This window comes from Pygocentrus nattereri, chromosome 3, assembly GCF_015220715.1.
Source record: "Pygocentrus nattereri isolate fPygNat1 chromosome 3, fPygNat1.pri, whole genome shotgun sequence".
Taxonomy (NCBI): domain Eukaryota; kingdom Metazoa; phylum Chordata; class Actinopteri; order Characiformes; family Serrasalmidae; genus Pygocentrus; species Pygocentrus nattereri.
The window spans coordinates 6,082,606-6,097,297 of record NC_051213.1 but is presented as its reverse complement, the minus strand read 5'-3'; the positions used below and the strand labels follow the sequence as shown (position 1 = coordinate 6,097,297).

The 14,692-nt window shown below is 45.4% G+C and overlaps 1 protein-coding gene across 2 annotated transcripts in view; it reads left to right on the top strand.

Annotated features, from left to right (window-relative positions):
• LOC108432080 (rho GTPase-activating protein 21) overlaps positions 1 to 14,692 on the top strand; it is a 218,291-nt gene that overhangs the window by 17,947 nt on the left and 185,652 nt on the right. The window contains exon 1 of one of the 2 annotated variants that reach the window (XM_037536773.1): positions 13,727 to 14,274. The exons of the other annotated variant lie outside the window; for it this stretch is intronic. Within the exon in view, the coding sequence (XP_037392670.1) occupies positions 14,191 to 14,274 (84 nt within the window). The 5' untranslated portion in view covers positions 13,727 to 14,190. Of the gene's footprint in view, positions 1 to 13,726; positions 14,275 to 14,692 lie in introns of those variants that run through there. 2 annotated transcript variants of the gene reach the window in all.

Below are 14,692 nucleotides of genomic sequence, written 5' to 3'. Positions count from 1 at the left end.
ACTCCTGGAGCGGCGCTAAAACCGAAAAAATAAAGTGAAGGATTGAAATATTCTTCATCTTCTAGATGATGTTCGTTCATATTTTCAGGCAAAGTGGCAACATGAAGTTTGGGTTTATGTTACGCCGTCTTCTGTGAGTTTACTGGCTGGTTGTAAAGCAGAAATCTGATTACTGTCCGACTCGCATAGACCTGGAGTTTCCCCATGATCTGATCACTCAAGCGCATGTAAATATATTGATCTGATTACTGACTGAATCTGATTTTCTGCAGTTCTTGGATTATTAAATGCGTTTAAACACACTCAATATTTTAAATACAAAAAAACATCTTAAGAACTTTAAACCTTAGGCTAGTTTCATAAAGTTGTGAGCTAAATCTGTCATGATTTAAAATTTTACTCGTAACTGTTGTTTATGCAATGTACTGAAAAAGCAAGTCATGACACGTTTTTTTTGGGGGGGGGATGTTCTACCATTCGGACGCCACTGCTGCTCGCAACTAATCTTTTTCTGGTGCTGCGCTACATTGCCAACAGTATTTGCTCGTCTGTCTTCACACACACATGAACTTGAGTGACATCCCATTCTTAATCCATAGGGTTTAATGTGATGTCGGCCCACCCTTTGCAACTACAACAGCTTCAACTCTTCTGGGAAGGCTTTCCACAAGGGTTAGGAGTGTGTTTATGGGAATTTTTGACTGTTCTTCCAGAAGCACATTTGTGAGGTCAGACACTGATGTTGGACGAGAAGGTCTGGCTCTCAGTCTCCGCTCTAATTCATCCCAAAGGTGTTCTATTGGGTTGAGGTCAGGACTCTGTGCAGGCCAGTCAAGTTCTTCCACACCAAACTGGCTCATCCGTGTCTTTATGGACCTGCTTTGTGCACTGGTGTGCAGTCATGTTGGAACAGGAAGGGGCCGTCCCCAAAAAAAGTTGGGAACATGTAATTATCCAAAATCTCTTGGTGCTGAAGCTTTAAGAGCTCCTTTCACTGGAACTAAGGGGCCGAGCCCAACTCCTGAAAAACAACCCCACACCATGATCCCCCCTCCGCCAAACTTTACACTCGGCACAATGCAGTCAGACAAGTACCGTCTCCTGGCAACCGGCAAACCCAGACTCGCCCATCGGATTTCCAGACGGAGAAGCGTGATTGGTCACTCCAGAGAACACGTCTCCACTGCTCTAGAGTCCAGTGGCGGCGCTTTACTCCACTGCATTCCACGCTTTGCATTGCGCTTGGAGATGTAAGGCTTGGATGCAGCTGCTCAGCCATGGAAACCCATTCCATGAAGCTCTCTACGCTGTTCTTGAGCTGATCTGAAGGCCACATGAAGTTTGGAGGTCTGTAGTGATTGACCCTGCAGAAAGTTGGTTTTATGCACCTGTGGCCATGGAGGTGATTGGAACACCTGAGTTCACTGATTTGGGTGAGTGAAAACTTTTAGCAACATAGTGTATCTTAACTCTCTGGCAGCTTGAGTCAGCAGCTCATACTGTTAAAGCTCAAGACGCACTGCCTGATCAGACACCTTCCCTCGTCGAAGATGGGGATGGAGGTGTGGAAGAATCGTCAACCTTGTAAGACTCTCAGCTGCAAAAGTGCTGTTTGGTCACTCCCCATCTTTTCTGGTAGCTACGCTAGCTCTAAAAACAGAACAGCCCCACCCACCCGGTTTCCCTCACAGCCCCTCCTCCATCACCTCCATGACCATACATCACTGCAGTGTCCCGTGTGTCCCGCCCCTTTTTGGGCATTTTTCAAAGTTGAGCCAGGAGTGGAGTCGCTGAGTGTAATGGGGTGTAGTTACGCTTTAAGGGGATTTATTGGATGAAGTGTACTGCGCTTGCCAGGTAAGGGACCCTCAGCCTGTAGGTTGGCGTTGGGAGCAGCGCTTCCGTCGGCTTTTGCTGCCTTGTTTTTTCCGTATATGTTAATCTCGGCTCGTCATTATTATTCCGCTGGAGTGAAGTCCGACCACTTGTGTGTATAAAGCTGTTTTTCTGTCTCCCCTCCTCACTAAAGAGGGAGACTAGGGAGACCCTCCTGATGTGGAGAGCCTTCTGATGTGGAATCCCTGACACCACAAGGTCACCTGCAGCGGTGGCATGCGCTCTGTTATCTGTCGTGCCGCCGCTCTGCTGTGGCTCCTTTCTCCACTGGTGTGTGTGTGTGTGTGTGTGTGTGTGTGTGTGTGTGTGTGTGTGTGTGTGTGTGTGTGTGTGTGTGTGTGTGTGTGTGTGTGCGCGTGCCAGGAATCTGAGCTTTCTTTTTTCCGTGGAGTTGGAAGTGTTGCTGTGCTGTTGGAAGGCAGAGCAAAGTGGCTGGGTGTTTGTGTGTATTTGTAGTTGGGGGGTGGAGGGGGGCTATGGGGGGGGGGGGGGTTGCAGCAGTCAGGAAAGGGGGAGGTTAACTGGTGGAAAACATGCCAGGTCATTTTTTTTTTTTGTTTTTTTTACCCTGCCTGGCTCAGTGTCCCGGCTGCTTCTGCTCTGGTTTTCACCCTCAGAAACATAACCGGGTGGGGTGGGGAGGGGAGGGGAGGGGTGAGCATTGCTCGGTCAGTCTGAGCTGGTATGTGTTGCACATGTGACAACAGCCTGGGCAAGAGTTCAGAAACGCTCCCTGGGGCCAGCGCGGGCGAACGGCAGGAGATTCTCATGCCTTCGCTGTCCACCAAAAAAATGTTAACTTTACAGGAGCTAAAACATTCTTTAATTTAATGTAAGGGGGTTCATTTTGGACTCTTGGATGGATGCTGAGCGCAAATGAAGCGGATGAAACGGGGAAAAAATGGAGAGACCTTTTTTTTTTTTTTGGAACAGCGATGATCTAAAATAATTTGCAGGGAAACTTTTTTTCTTTTAATATCAAAGTGATTCCTACATAATAAACAGCTATCGCGCCTTTTGAAGTGTGTCTCAAACGTGACTGCAGGTTCCCTCGTTACAAAGCGACTTTCTGAGGCACTGACTTATATACAGCAAGTCATTGAATCGGCCGTCCTCAGTTTCTCACAGCCCATAGCAGAAGAACTTGCCTATCACACAGATCAGACGAAGAGGAGCTGTGGACGGCACCGCGATTCGAGTGACCCACTAACGGAGTAACGGTCAAAAAGTTAATCGACTATCGAAATTATCATTAGTTGCAGCCCAACTTATGACCTACAGCCTCGTCTGCACTGCAACAGAGAGTCACTGTTTTGAAAGGCTGTGTAGGCGCTGATCGTATGGGATGCGGGCCGGGACAGTACATTTCCTGTTTCCTCCACCCTTATCTCTGCTTAGATACCAGATTCCTCTTTTCTGACATCAGGAGACTGGAGAGCCTGTGCTCCTCACCCACTGCCCATCAAACGTGTGGGAATGGGTTTAAAAAAAAAAAATTAAATAAATAATCATTAATAAATAAGCTGATTTTTACACATGGAATATAAAACAGTATAAATGTGAATTTTCTTTGTAAAAACCTCCAAAACTGAAGAAACGACACACAAAGCCGTATCATAGTAATAATCTTATACTCCATCCCCTTGATATCAGAGCCCAAACCACCTTTAGACCAGAAGGCCTTCAACATGTTAACTGTAACTGTTATTTAGACCAAACGTGTTCTACTTACCAAGGAAGACACTTTAATGTGTTGCACCTCATGCACAATGCAGCGTGTAGTTTAAGGCATCTGGCAGACGCTCTCCTTCATTTTACTCAGGCAGGTGAATGTAGCGTTGGGAGTCTTGCCCAAGGACTCTTATTAGTATAGTGTAGGGGTCTTGCGCAGTTAGCGGTTTGAACCCCGGTCCGCAGTGTGTGTGTGTGTGTGTGTGTGTGTGTGTGTGTGTGTGTGTGTGTGTGTGTGTGTGTATGTATATGTATGTTAGAGCTGCTACAGTGAATCGATAACTTGTCGACTATTAAATGAATCGCCAGCTATTTTGGAAATAGATTAGTCAGATTGCTTTTTGCTTCTTAACTTTGAATATTTTCTAGTTTCTTTACTCTGTGACACCGAACTTGAATATATTTTGTGGTTTATGGTTTGACGAGAAAAGTCATTTGAGGACGTCATCTTGGGCTTTGGAAAACCCTGATTGACACATTTCACCATTTTCTGGCATCTTATAGACCAAGCAACTAATAAACAAAAGATTAATCGTAGATTAATCGACAATGAAAATATGAAAATATTTGCTGAAATAATTAGAACACATGTGGCATGTGTCCAAACTTCTGCCTGTGCCACATTTTAGTCCCCCACCCCCCCAAAACATATTCAATTCCACAAATCAATACTGACTGTGCATTAAAAATGCCAGACATGATAACATGATAAAATCAGCATGTGAAGTGACCATGGGTGCCCAAACATTTGCATGAGCCTGTTTTAATAAACACAGCACAGATATTTCTTTTTCTTACTTGGTCGAGCCATAACTGTGAAATAAAACGTTACTTGGGAACTTTTGAAAAGAAACCAAGGTGGTCCCAAACTTTGGATGGGCTGCGTGTGAGAGCAGCTCATCCTCCGAATGAACCTGGTTAGAATTTCAAGTTCAGTTCATTCAAGTTGCTAAGCAGCTTTGCGCAATTCGAGTGTCCTGTGAGGGAGTTTTGAGCCAGCAGGCCTCGCCGTGGCTCTGAGCTGAGCACGGACCTGCCCGATTTCCCTCTCTTTTCATCCGGCTGTGCTGTGCAGAGGAGTATCTTTAAGCCCCGGCTGACTCAGTGTTATCAGGTCTTACCCACTCTGGTATTTGGTGTGGGCTTTGGGGTCTTGGCAGGAAATCGGGCCATTTCCTGTCTGGTGTGTGTACTGTGGCAGTGACTGGCACTTTTTAATGAATGGATGAAGGTTTTTGAGAATAAAAGATAGAGAGGGTGAATGGCAGGACACCTCTCCATTCTCTGAATGTGGTATGATGGGGTTTGTGATTTTTTTTATTTATATATATATGTGTGTATGTGTGTGTATGTATGTGTGTGTGTGTGTGTGTGTGTGTGTGTGTATATGTGTATATATGTATATATATATATATGTATATGTACAGTCATGGCCAAAACTTTTGAGAATGATACAAATATTAATTTTTACAAAGTCTACTGCTTCAGTTTTTATAATGGCAATTTGCTTATACTCCAGAATGTTATAAAGAGTGATCAGCTTAACAGCAATTAATTGCAAAGTCAATATTTGCCTAGAAAATGAACTTTATCCCCCAAAACACAACTTCATTGCAGCCCTGCCTTATAAGGACCAGCTAACATCGTTTCAGTGATTGCTCCATTAACACAGGTGTGGGTGTTGATGAGGACAGGGCTGGAGATCAATCTGTCATGATTAAGTAAGAATGACACCACTGGACACTTTAAAAGGAGGCTGGTGTTTGGCATCATTGTTTCTCTTCTGTTAACCATGGTTACCTCTAAAGAAACACGTGCAGTCATCATTGCACTGCACAAAAATGGCCTAACAGGGAGGAGTATCGCAAGACTGAGTACCTCAGTCAACAATGTATCGCATCATCAAGAACTTCAAGGAGAGGAGGTTCCATTGTTGCCAAAAAGGCTCCAGGGCGCCCAAGAAAGACCAGCAAGCGCCAGGACCGTCTCTTAAAAGTGTTTCAGCTACGGGATCGGGCTACCAGCAGTGCAGAGCTTGCTCAGGAATGGCAGCAGGCAGGTGTGAGTGCATCTGCACGCACAGTGAGGCGGAGACTCTTGGAGCAAGGCCTGGTCTCAAGGAGGGCAGCAAAGAAGCCACTTCTCTCCAGAAAAAACATCAGGGACAGACTGATATTCTGCAAAAGGTACAGGGAGTGGACTGCTGAGGACTGGGGTAAAGTCATTTTCTCTGATGAATCCCCTTTCCGATTGTTTGGGACACCTGGAAAACAGCTTGTTCGGAGAAGACGAGGTGAGCGCTACCACCAGTCTTGTCTCATGCCAACTGTAAAGCATCCTGAAACCATTCATGTGTGGGGTTGCTTCTCAGCCAAGGGAATCGGCTCTCTCGCAGTCTTGCCTAAAAGCACAGCCATGAATAAAGAATGGTACCAGAATGTCCTCCGAGAGCAACTTCTCCCAACCGTCCAAGAGCAGTTTGGTGATCAACAATGCCTTTTCCAGCATGATGGAGCACCTGGCCATAAAGCAAAGGTGATAACTAAATGGCTGAGGGAACAAAACAGAGATTTTGGGTCCATGGCCTGGAAACTCCCCAGATCTTAGTCCCATTGAGAACTTGTGGTCAATCATCAAGAGACGGGTGGACAAACAAAAACCTACAAATTCTGACAAAATGCAAGCATTGATTGTGCAAGAATGGACTGCTATCAGTCAGGATTTGGTCCAGAAGTTGACTGAGAGCATGCCAGGGAGAATTGCAGAGGTCCTGAATAAGAAGGGTCAACACTGCAAATATTGACTTGCTGCATTAACTCATTCTAACTGTCAATAAAAGCTTTTGTTACTCATAATATGATTGCAATTATATTTCTGTATGTGATAAAAACATCTGACAAACACACATAAAAACCAGAGGGCAGCAGATCATGTGAAAATATAATATTTGTGTCATTCTCAAAACTTTTGGCCATGACTGTGTGTGTGTGTGTGTGTGTGTGTGTGTGTGTGTGTGTGTGTGTATGTGTTGTCAAATGCTTGCATTGCAGTGTCTCAGAATGTCAGGCTGCATTGTTACACCCTTTGTCCTGAGTGGTGTCCAGAAACTCAGCCCTTGGTTCTGTAACCGCTCACAGCGTGCAGACGTTAGATAAGCTGATATTAATCCTATGGGGTGTGGCTGTGGCGTTTCTGGTGAAGGAAAGTTCTTCCTCGTCGTTCTACAGCTTTCACTACGTGCCGCTGTTTGTTTTCTGTTTACACATGGAGAATAAAGCTGTTTTCCAGCTTCACCCCTGTTGCCCACCTGCTCTGAGCAACTTCAGATTTATCTGCCTGTGACGCACCTTCCTCTGCTGTTCGGCCAATGAAGGACTTGATCTTTAGCTAATAATGCGATTCTGGTGAAAATGAAAAATAGCACATGCGTTACAGTAGTAGAGCTGATCTGCACTGGAATAGAGAAGAGAAGCATGTCGCTGTTGTCGCAAGAAAACCTTGCATCTCCAAAACGGAAACTTTACAGGAGAAGGAAAAAGCCCACTTTATATTTAATGCAAGTTAATGGAACCGGACTTTTTCCCCAAGTCATTTTGGGTCGTTTCTTTTGGTCCATTCATCCTGAAATTTACACGTAATGTAAAGGGTAACATGTATTTTCAAAGTATGTCAAAAACTGAAAAATGACAATATGGAGATACAAGGTTTTCTTCCTACTACAGCGATATGGATGACCAGTATGGACAGAGAGCTAGTATTGTGATTATACTGCAGTACATAGTGTTTGCAGTAAGCCAAGCAATATTTCAGAAATGAATTACTAAGACATAATATGACAGGATTTAATATTAAACTGCTTTATTTTGACCAAAATAATACACACTTGTTGTAATTTTATGAATACTTCAATTCATCAAAACTGGGGTTCGACTGATGTGAAGATTTTGTTGATGCCAATTTTAAGTAGCTAGAAATTCTGTAATTTTATAGTTCTATTTGAGGCTGTAATTGTGTTCCAGTGGTTTTAAGGTAGGAGTTTAAGTTTAACTTGTTTTTGTTTACTGTTTATTACCTCTTTTGCAGTCTTGGGGAGTTCAGCCCTAAAACGTTGACCGTATCTTCTTATTATTGGCCAAACGATATATTACTCTGATTTTAGTGCAAACACAAATAACAGGTGAACTGATGGAACTGAAGTACAGAGCTAACGTTAGTTACGCTACGCTGTGAATTTCCCCGCTGTGGGACTAATAAAGGATTATCTTATCTTATCTTGTCGTTCACCCTGACGTTACATCGTGGTATTTGTGTGTGCAAGACCCCAGGGTTCTCCTAGGACCTGCCTGAGGGATTATATCTCCAAGGTACAGGAGATACAGGGTCGTCTGGGATTCTCTGCTCTACCAACTGCTACCGCGGCCCTATCTGGACTAGCGGTCAACGATGATGATGAGATCCAAAAAGGCGTGTTGACGATGCGTGTCCACGAATTTAGGGGGTGGAGATTCTGCAGGAGAACTGAAGGGAGGGGTGTGTTTGTTTTTCTCAACAAGTTCAATTGTCAACAGTCGTCCTCCTGAATCATTTAGTGCTCCTTTAAACAACGTACTGAAAGTTGTGTTGAATTTTTTTGCCAAAACCCTGAATAGAAATATTCAGAAAAGACCTCTTGGCCAGTGTTGCGTTATGATTAACAAGCAGTCATTTGTGCAGCCCTGTCCACTGAAATACAGCAGCGTGGCATTGATCTGCCTGGTTGATGTGAGTGTGCATTTTTGTCTCTTCGTGAGAGTGAGGCAAAGCTCTGAGGGGGCTGTACCACCAGATCTATACTCCAGCATTGATCCCATTAGACGGAGCAGTGGAGATTGGGTCACTGGTCAAGTTCAGCCTATGAGGTGCTGAAGCCTGTGCCATTCTGCGGCGTGATGTGGGGCAGGAATCCAGCGCTGATCGTTTTGTTTCTTTTTAGAGTGGATTATGGATATTTATATTTTGCTCGTTTTAGTTCGTGTTCTCCCCCCAGATGGTTTTGGGCAGTGTGAGAGATCAGTGGAATGAACGTAGATGGATTAGTTCCCATGTGTCTTCCAGATTCAGTAATGTGTTATCTACTCTGAAAAGTGTCCAACTCATCAGGTTTTTATTTAAGTCTGACTGGACTGTGTCTATGCGCATGCATAGCTGCTTGTGTAAGTGTGTGTGCAGATGGTTAGTGAGCTTAGTCGGGCTTGTAGTGGCTATTGTTTAAATAATGCTGTAGATCAGGCCCTTACGTTGCTAGATCTACACATCGTGAATTTTGGCCTGGCTGACCTGCAATACGGTCTTTTCACTCTTGGGTCACCCTCATTCATTCCCTCTTGTGAAATTCCAGTCTCTCCCTTTCCTCACCATCCAGCACAAATGGCATCTAAAAATAGCTTCTCGCACATGCTACTCTTGTGTTGCTGCGTATGTGTTTGTCCTGAGGCACTGCAGTGGGCTGGTAGCCTCTCCCGAAGCCTGGAATCCGCCGTTCAGATCTTGTCCACAGAGAGTTTTAGCTCTGAGCGTCTAATCAACATCCTTGGTTTCTCATACTGCTCCAGGCTGGAACTTCGTCCTGCGCCGTCTGTTGGAGATCCTTCATGGGTCTTCTCAGGGCTGGGTGATGTGTGGTTTAGGCTGGCGTACCTTCATATTGACTTTACCATGTGCTGGGTTCTTCGTTTGTTTTGAAGACAATTGAAAGTTCATGAAGAGTTTCTTTCTTTAAAATGTGTTTGCTGGTGAATGAAAGTGACTGACTGTGTGGGTTGGTGCTGTTTTAAGAGAAGAAAGCAATCCAATCAAAACTAGTGGTGTCTGCGTTTGTGAGATGTACTTCTAGCATAAGCAAGAAGCATCATGGGCCTTGTAATAAAGGAGCACCAATATGGGCCTTCTGATGGAGCTCCTCCGTAAGCCAGCTGTTGGAGCTCCTTCATTGGTCCCCTCATGGAGCTCCCTTATGGGCCTACTGATTGCTTCTCCATGGGTCTTCTGACTGAGCTTCTACATAGGTCAGCTGAAGTAGTTTCTTCATGGGCTTTCTCATGAAGCTCCCTTCTACAGTACTTCTGATGGAGCTCCTTTCTGTAGTCCTTCTGATGGCACGCCATGGGCCTTCTGATTGCGCTCCTTCACTGTGTTTTTTTTCCCTTATTTAATTACTATTATTATTATTATTATTATTATTATTATTATTATTATTATTATTACTATTTTTAAATGGAGACTCTCCAGCGTGGGCCTTCTGATGAAGGTCGTCCATAGGCCAGCTAATGGGGCCCCTTCATTGGCTTTCTGATGGAGGTGCTCCAACCTGGGCCTTCTGATGGAGAGCCTACATGGGTCTTCTGATGGAGAGCCTACATGGGTCTTCTGATGGAGGTGCTCCAACCTGGGTCTTCTGATGGAGGTGCTCCAATCTGGGTCTTCTGATGGAGGTGCTCCGACCTGGGCCTTCTGATGGAGAACCTACATGGGTCTTCTGATGGAGGTGCTCCAACCTGGGTCTTCTGATGGAGGTGCTCCGACCTGGGTCTTCTGATGGAGGTGCTCCGACCTGGGTCTTCTGATGGAGGTGCTCCGACCTGGGCCTTCTGATGGAGATCCTACATGGGTCTTCTGATGGAGGTGCTCCAACCTGGGTCTTCTGAGGGAGGTGCTCCAACCTGGGTCTTCTGATGGAGGTGCTCCGACCTGGGCCTTCTGATGGGGATGCACTAGCAAGCACCGTCTAATGGAGCTTGTCACAATTATTACATAATTGCTTGATTGCAGTTACTATTAGCTGGCCTCTGTTATTTTCCACATGTTAGTTTTTCAGTTATATGTTTACATCTCAACAAACAAAACGTGAACATGGCTGTGTTTTCATCAGTTGACTTGCGTCAAATACATGAAAATTAAAATAAAAAACAGGAAACAAATTTATTTAGACACATTTTATATTTCACGAAAACTACAAAACTTTCGACTGGTACTTTTAACTGATTGACACCTTTTAGAGGGCGACGAGTAATGTTTGTTTATTTGAGTTCGAGCTGTGTCTTGACAACAAACTGCCTTTTTGACAGGTCTATCACCTCTGTGGGCCTTCTGTTGTAGTTCTTTTGTGGAACGTCTGATAGATGAGCTCCTTTATGGACCTTCCTTATGGTGGACAAACTCAGTCCTGGGTCTTCTTTTTGAGGATCTTTCTTCAGCCCACTGATGGAGCTCCTCCATTGGCCTTCTGGGGATGCGCTTTCTCAGTCTTTCTGATGGTGTTATTTTGTGAGGCTTCTAATGTAGCTTGGGCCAGCTGAAGGAGCTACTCCATGGGAAATCAGATGGACCTTCTTTATGGTTCTTCTGATGGGACTTTGTCACCAGCTCTCTGGTACAGCTCCTTCATTACTCTCCTGATGGAGCTCCATTGTGGTCCTTGGTCAAGGTTTCAACTTCATGCTTTTCTGATTAAATTGTAAGTGTTCTTTGCCCTCAGTTTGCTGAGCTGAGCTTTTAGTTATTGAGCTATAAAAAGGCAAATAAAATATATCGGAATTGATTTAGGCCGTCTGATTTCTGATGGAGCTCCGCCGTAGGCCCCAGACAGAATCCTGCGAAGGGTCTCTGATGTGGTTCTACTGTGAGGCTGTTATTTGGTTCATGCCCTGCCTGATTGACAGTTGGCATTTGGCTGTTATTAAAAATGTATGTGTTGAGCAATGTCCCGTCACTAACCCTGTTGTTTTTGGCGCCCGTGTCTAACGCGTGTTTTCGTTGCCAAGACTGTGCACTAAATTAGATCAGATGCCTTCAAACACTTAATGTGCTTCAAGCCATGGCATCTGGTATTTTATACCAGTCTCCCCAGTGTCTGCCTTAATTTGAGGTGGATTGCGTAACCGTGTTAACTCATGCATTACATATTGCATTACTGCATTACCTAGATTTGTGGATGCATCTATGCAGCATGCGCTATGCTGTCCTGTAGATGGCTGCTGTCGTTTAAAGGGGGCGGCTTGGCAGTCGTGTTTGCCTGCTTGCCTCAAATGTAGTTAATCAGCCAAGAGTTTCCTTCTTTAATTCAACATAATATCTACAAAATGAATGTAACTAAAGTAAAATCCAGCCAATTGGCACATGACGCAAGTGAGAGTTTGGGAGTTGAGTCAGTGGCTCGGACACGACACGTCTGTCAGTTTCGCTGAAGTCGTGTGCAGTCGTTCTCGGCACTGCAGTAACACTGTGGTGGTGGTAGTGTGTGTTGTGCTGGTCAGAGTGCGTCAAACACAGTTTGTCACTGCTGGACTGAGAACAGTCCACCAACCAAAAATATCCAGCCAACAGCGTCCTGTGACCACTGATGAAGGACTAGAGGATGACCAACACAAACTGTGCAGCAGCAGATGAGCTGTCGTCTCTGACTTCACATCTACAAGGTGGACCGATGAGATAGGAATGTCTAACAGAGTGGACAGTGAGTGGACACAGGGTTTAAAACCTCCAGCAGCACTGCTGTGTCTGATCCACTCAGACCAGCACAACACACACTAATACACCACCACGTCAGTGTTACCGCAGTGCTGAGAATGATCCACCATCCAAATAGTACCTGCTCTGTGAGGGTCCATGGGGGTCCTGACCACTGAAGAACAGGGTAACAGAGTATCAGAGAAACAGATGGACTACAGTCTGTAACTGTAGAACTACAGCGTGCAGCTATACAGTAAGTGGAGCTGATAAAGTGGACAGTGAGTGTAGAAACAAGGAGGTGGTCTTTAGGCAGTTATACAGTTTAAAAAATTATATAAGTTAGATTTTAGACCGAACTGTCCCTTTAAACGAGATGAAGGTGAGAGAAACTCTGGAGCGCCTGCGTTTGTGTGAGGGGGAATAAATAAGTAAAGGCGACGGGTTGGGGGGGCTGAGTGGTGACCAGACTGTTAGTGCTGCAGACTGACTCAGGACTTAGAGCTGAGAGGACGACTCTGCCTGACCCTCCGGTTCCACCACTACAGCTTTATGCCACCTTCATACTTATGCGCTGCCTCTGTCTTTGTCTTTTTCACCCTACCATCCTTCTGCTATCCCTTGGAGTGACGGATCGAGAGAGAAGGGAAGAGCCGGTTGAGGATTGCAGAGCAGTGTGGCATTAATTTTCGCAGCCGGAGTTTTTGCAGGCTGCACCTGTGATCTGTCTCAGCCAGCCTGAGCCGGGGGTCGCTGCAGCCTCTCCGCCTGACGCAGCACTCGGAGAGAGTGCGAGAGAGAGAGAACCGATTAGTCACCTCCTCTCCTCCTTGAGAAATGTCGCTTGTATAGCTCGAGAAGATCGTTTGCTCGTATAGCTCGAAGATCGTTTGCTCGTATAGCTCGAAGATCGTTTGCTCGTATAGCTCGAGGACGATCGTTTGCTCGTATAGCTCGAGGACGATCGTTCGCTCGTATAGCTCGAGAAGATCGTTTGCTCGTATAGCTCGAGAAGATCGTTCGCTTGTATAGCTCGAGAAGATCGTTCGCTCGTATAGCTCGAGAAGATCGTTTGCTCGTATAGCTCGAGAAGATCGTTCGCTCGTATAGCTCGAGAAGATCGTTCGCTCGTATAGCTCGAGAAGATCGTTTGCTCGTATAGCTCGAGAAGATCGTTCGCTCGTATAGCTCGAGAAGATCGTTTGCTCGTATAGCTCGAGAAGATCGTTTGCTCGTATAGCTCGAGAAGATCGTTTGCTCGTATAGCTCGAGAAGATCGTTTGCTCGTATAGCTCGAGAAGATCGTTCGCTCGTATAGCTCGAGAAGATCGTTCGCTCGTATAGCTCGAGAAGATCGTTCGCTCGTATAGCTCGAGAAGATCGTTCGCTCGTATAGCTCGAGAAGATCGTTCGCTCGTATAGCTCGAGAAGATCGTTTGCTCGTATAGCTCGAGAAGATCGTTCGCTCGTATAGCTCGAGAAGATCGTTCGCTCGTATAGCTCGAGAAGATCGTTCGCTCGTATAGCTCGAGGACGATCGTTGGGTCATATAGACCGTTGCTTTTATAAGAGTTTAAGCTATATTATTGCCTAAAATTGAAGAATTTAGGCTCTTATAGCTCAAGAAGAGTTCATCACTTTTTTTTGCACATTGTTGTTTAATAACAAAGTTTTAGTTTATCTAACTCTACGCCTTTGCTTACGTTTGAAGAGCTTCAGGTCATATAGCTCAGTGCTCTTGAATGAATAGGCAGTCTTGGCTCATATAGCTCAGTGCTGTGAGTTCTATAACTCAGTGTTGCAGCCTGAAGTAGAGCTGCTATTGCTTATTGATTTATTTTTGTAGAGAGGAGTGTTTTAGCTCATACTTTGGGACCCCCACCTCTAGTGTCTCTCTCCTCCCCTGGGTGTGTGTGTTATTAACCCACAGTCAATGATGTGGAGAGAGGATGCTGCAGGCTGTCTTCATGCCTCCCGGCCACACGGATGAACATGACGCCTTCCTGACCCCCCCCCACAAACTCCACTCCTCCACTCCTGCAGTAGTGCGTGTGGGGGTTTTGATCCCGGACCCTCACCATGGCTCACTTCAGAGTGCTGGACTGCATGGTCAGCCGCAACTGGAGTCTAATCTGCGACCTGTACTGCGTCTTCAACAGCCAGGTGTGTGCAGGGGTGGTGCTTATTTCAGCTGACCGCAGTTATTTCCCCTACTTTGTAGGTTTGGTGATCACTTGTTCACGCTGCAGCAAGCAGAATGTGTATGGGGTGCGATGTCCTCGGTTTGTGTCATTAGTGCGGACCCTCTGTCTCAGCCTGAGGCTGGGAATGTGTGCGGTGCTTCAGTGGACAGATGAAATGAGAGTGGCACTGTTTAAGACTCTGGCTCTGCTCCTTTTTTCCTTTGTACCCCCCCCACCCTTCCCTTTTGTGTGATGAGGGGCATGCATGTCCTCATTTTGTACATGTAAGAACTTTTCGCTCGTCCTCACAAGAAAATAGAGAACAGAAAGAGAAACTTGGAGTCAGAATAGTTCACAGTGCTGGTGATGGGAACCAGACGTCTAAAGAGATTAATGAC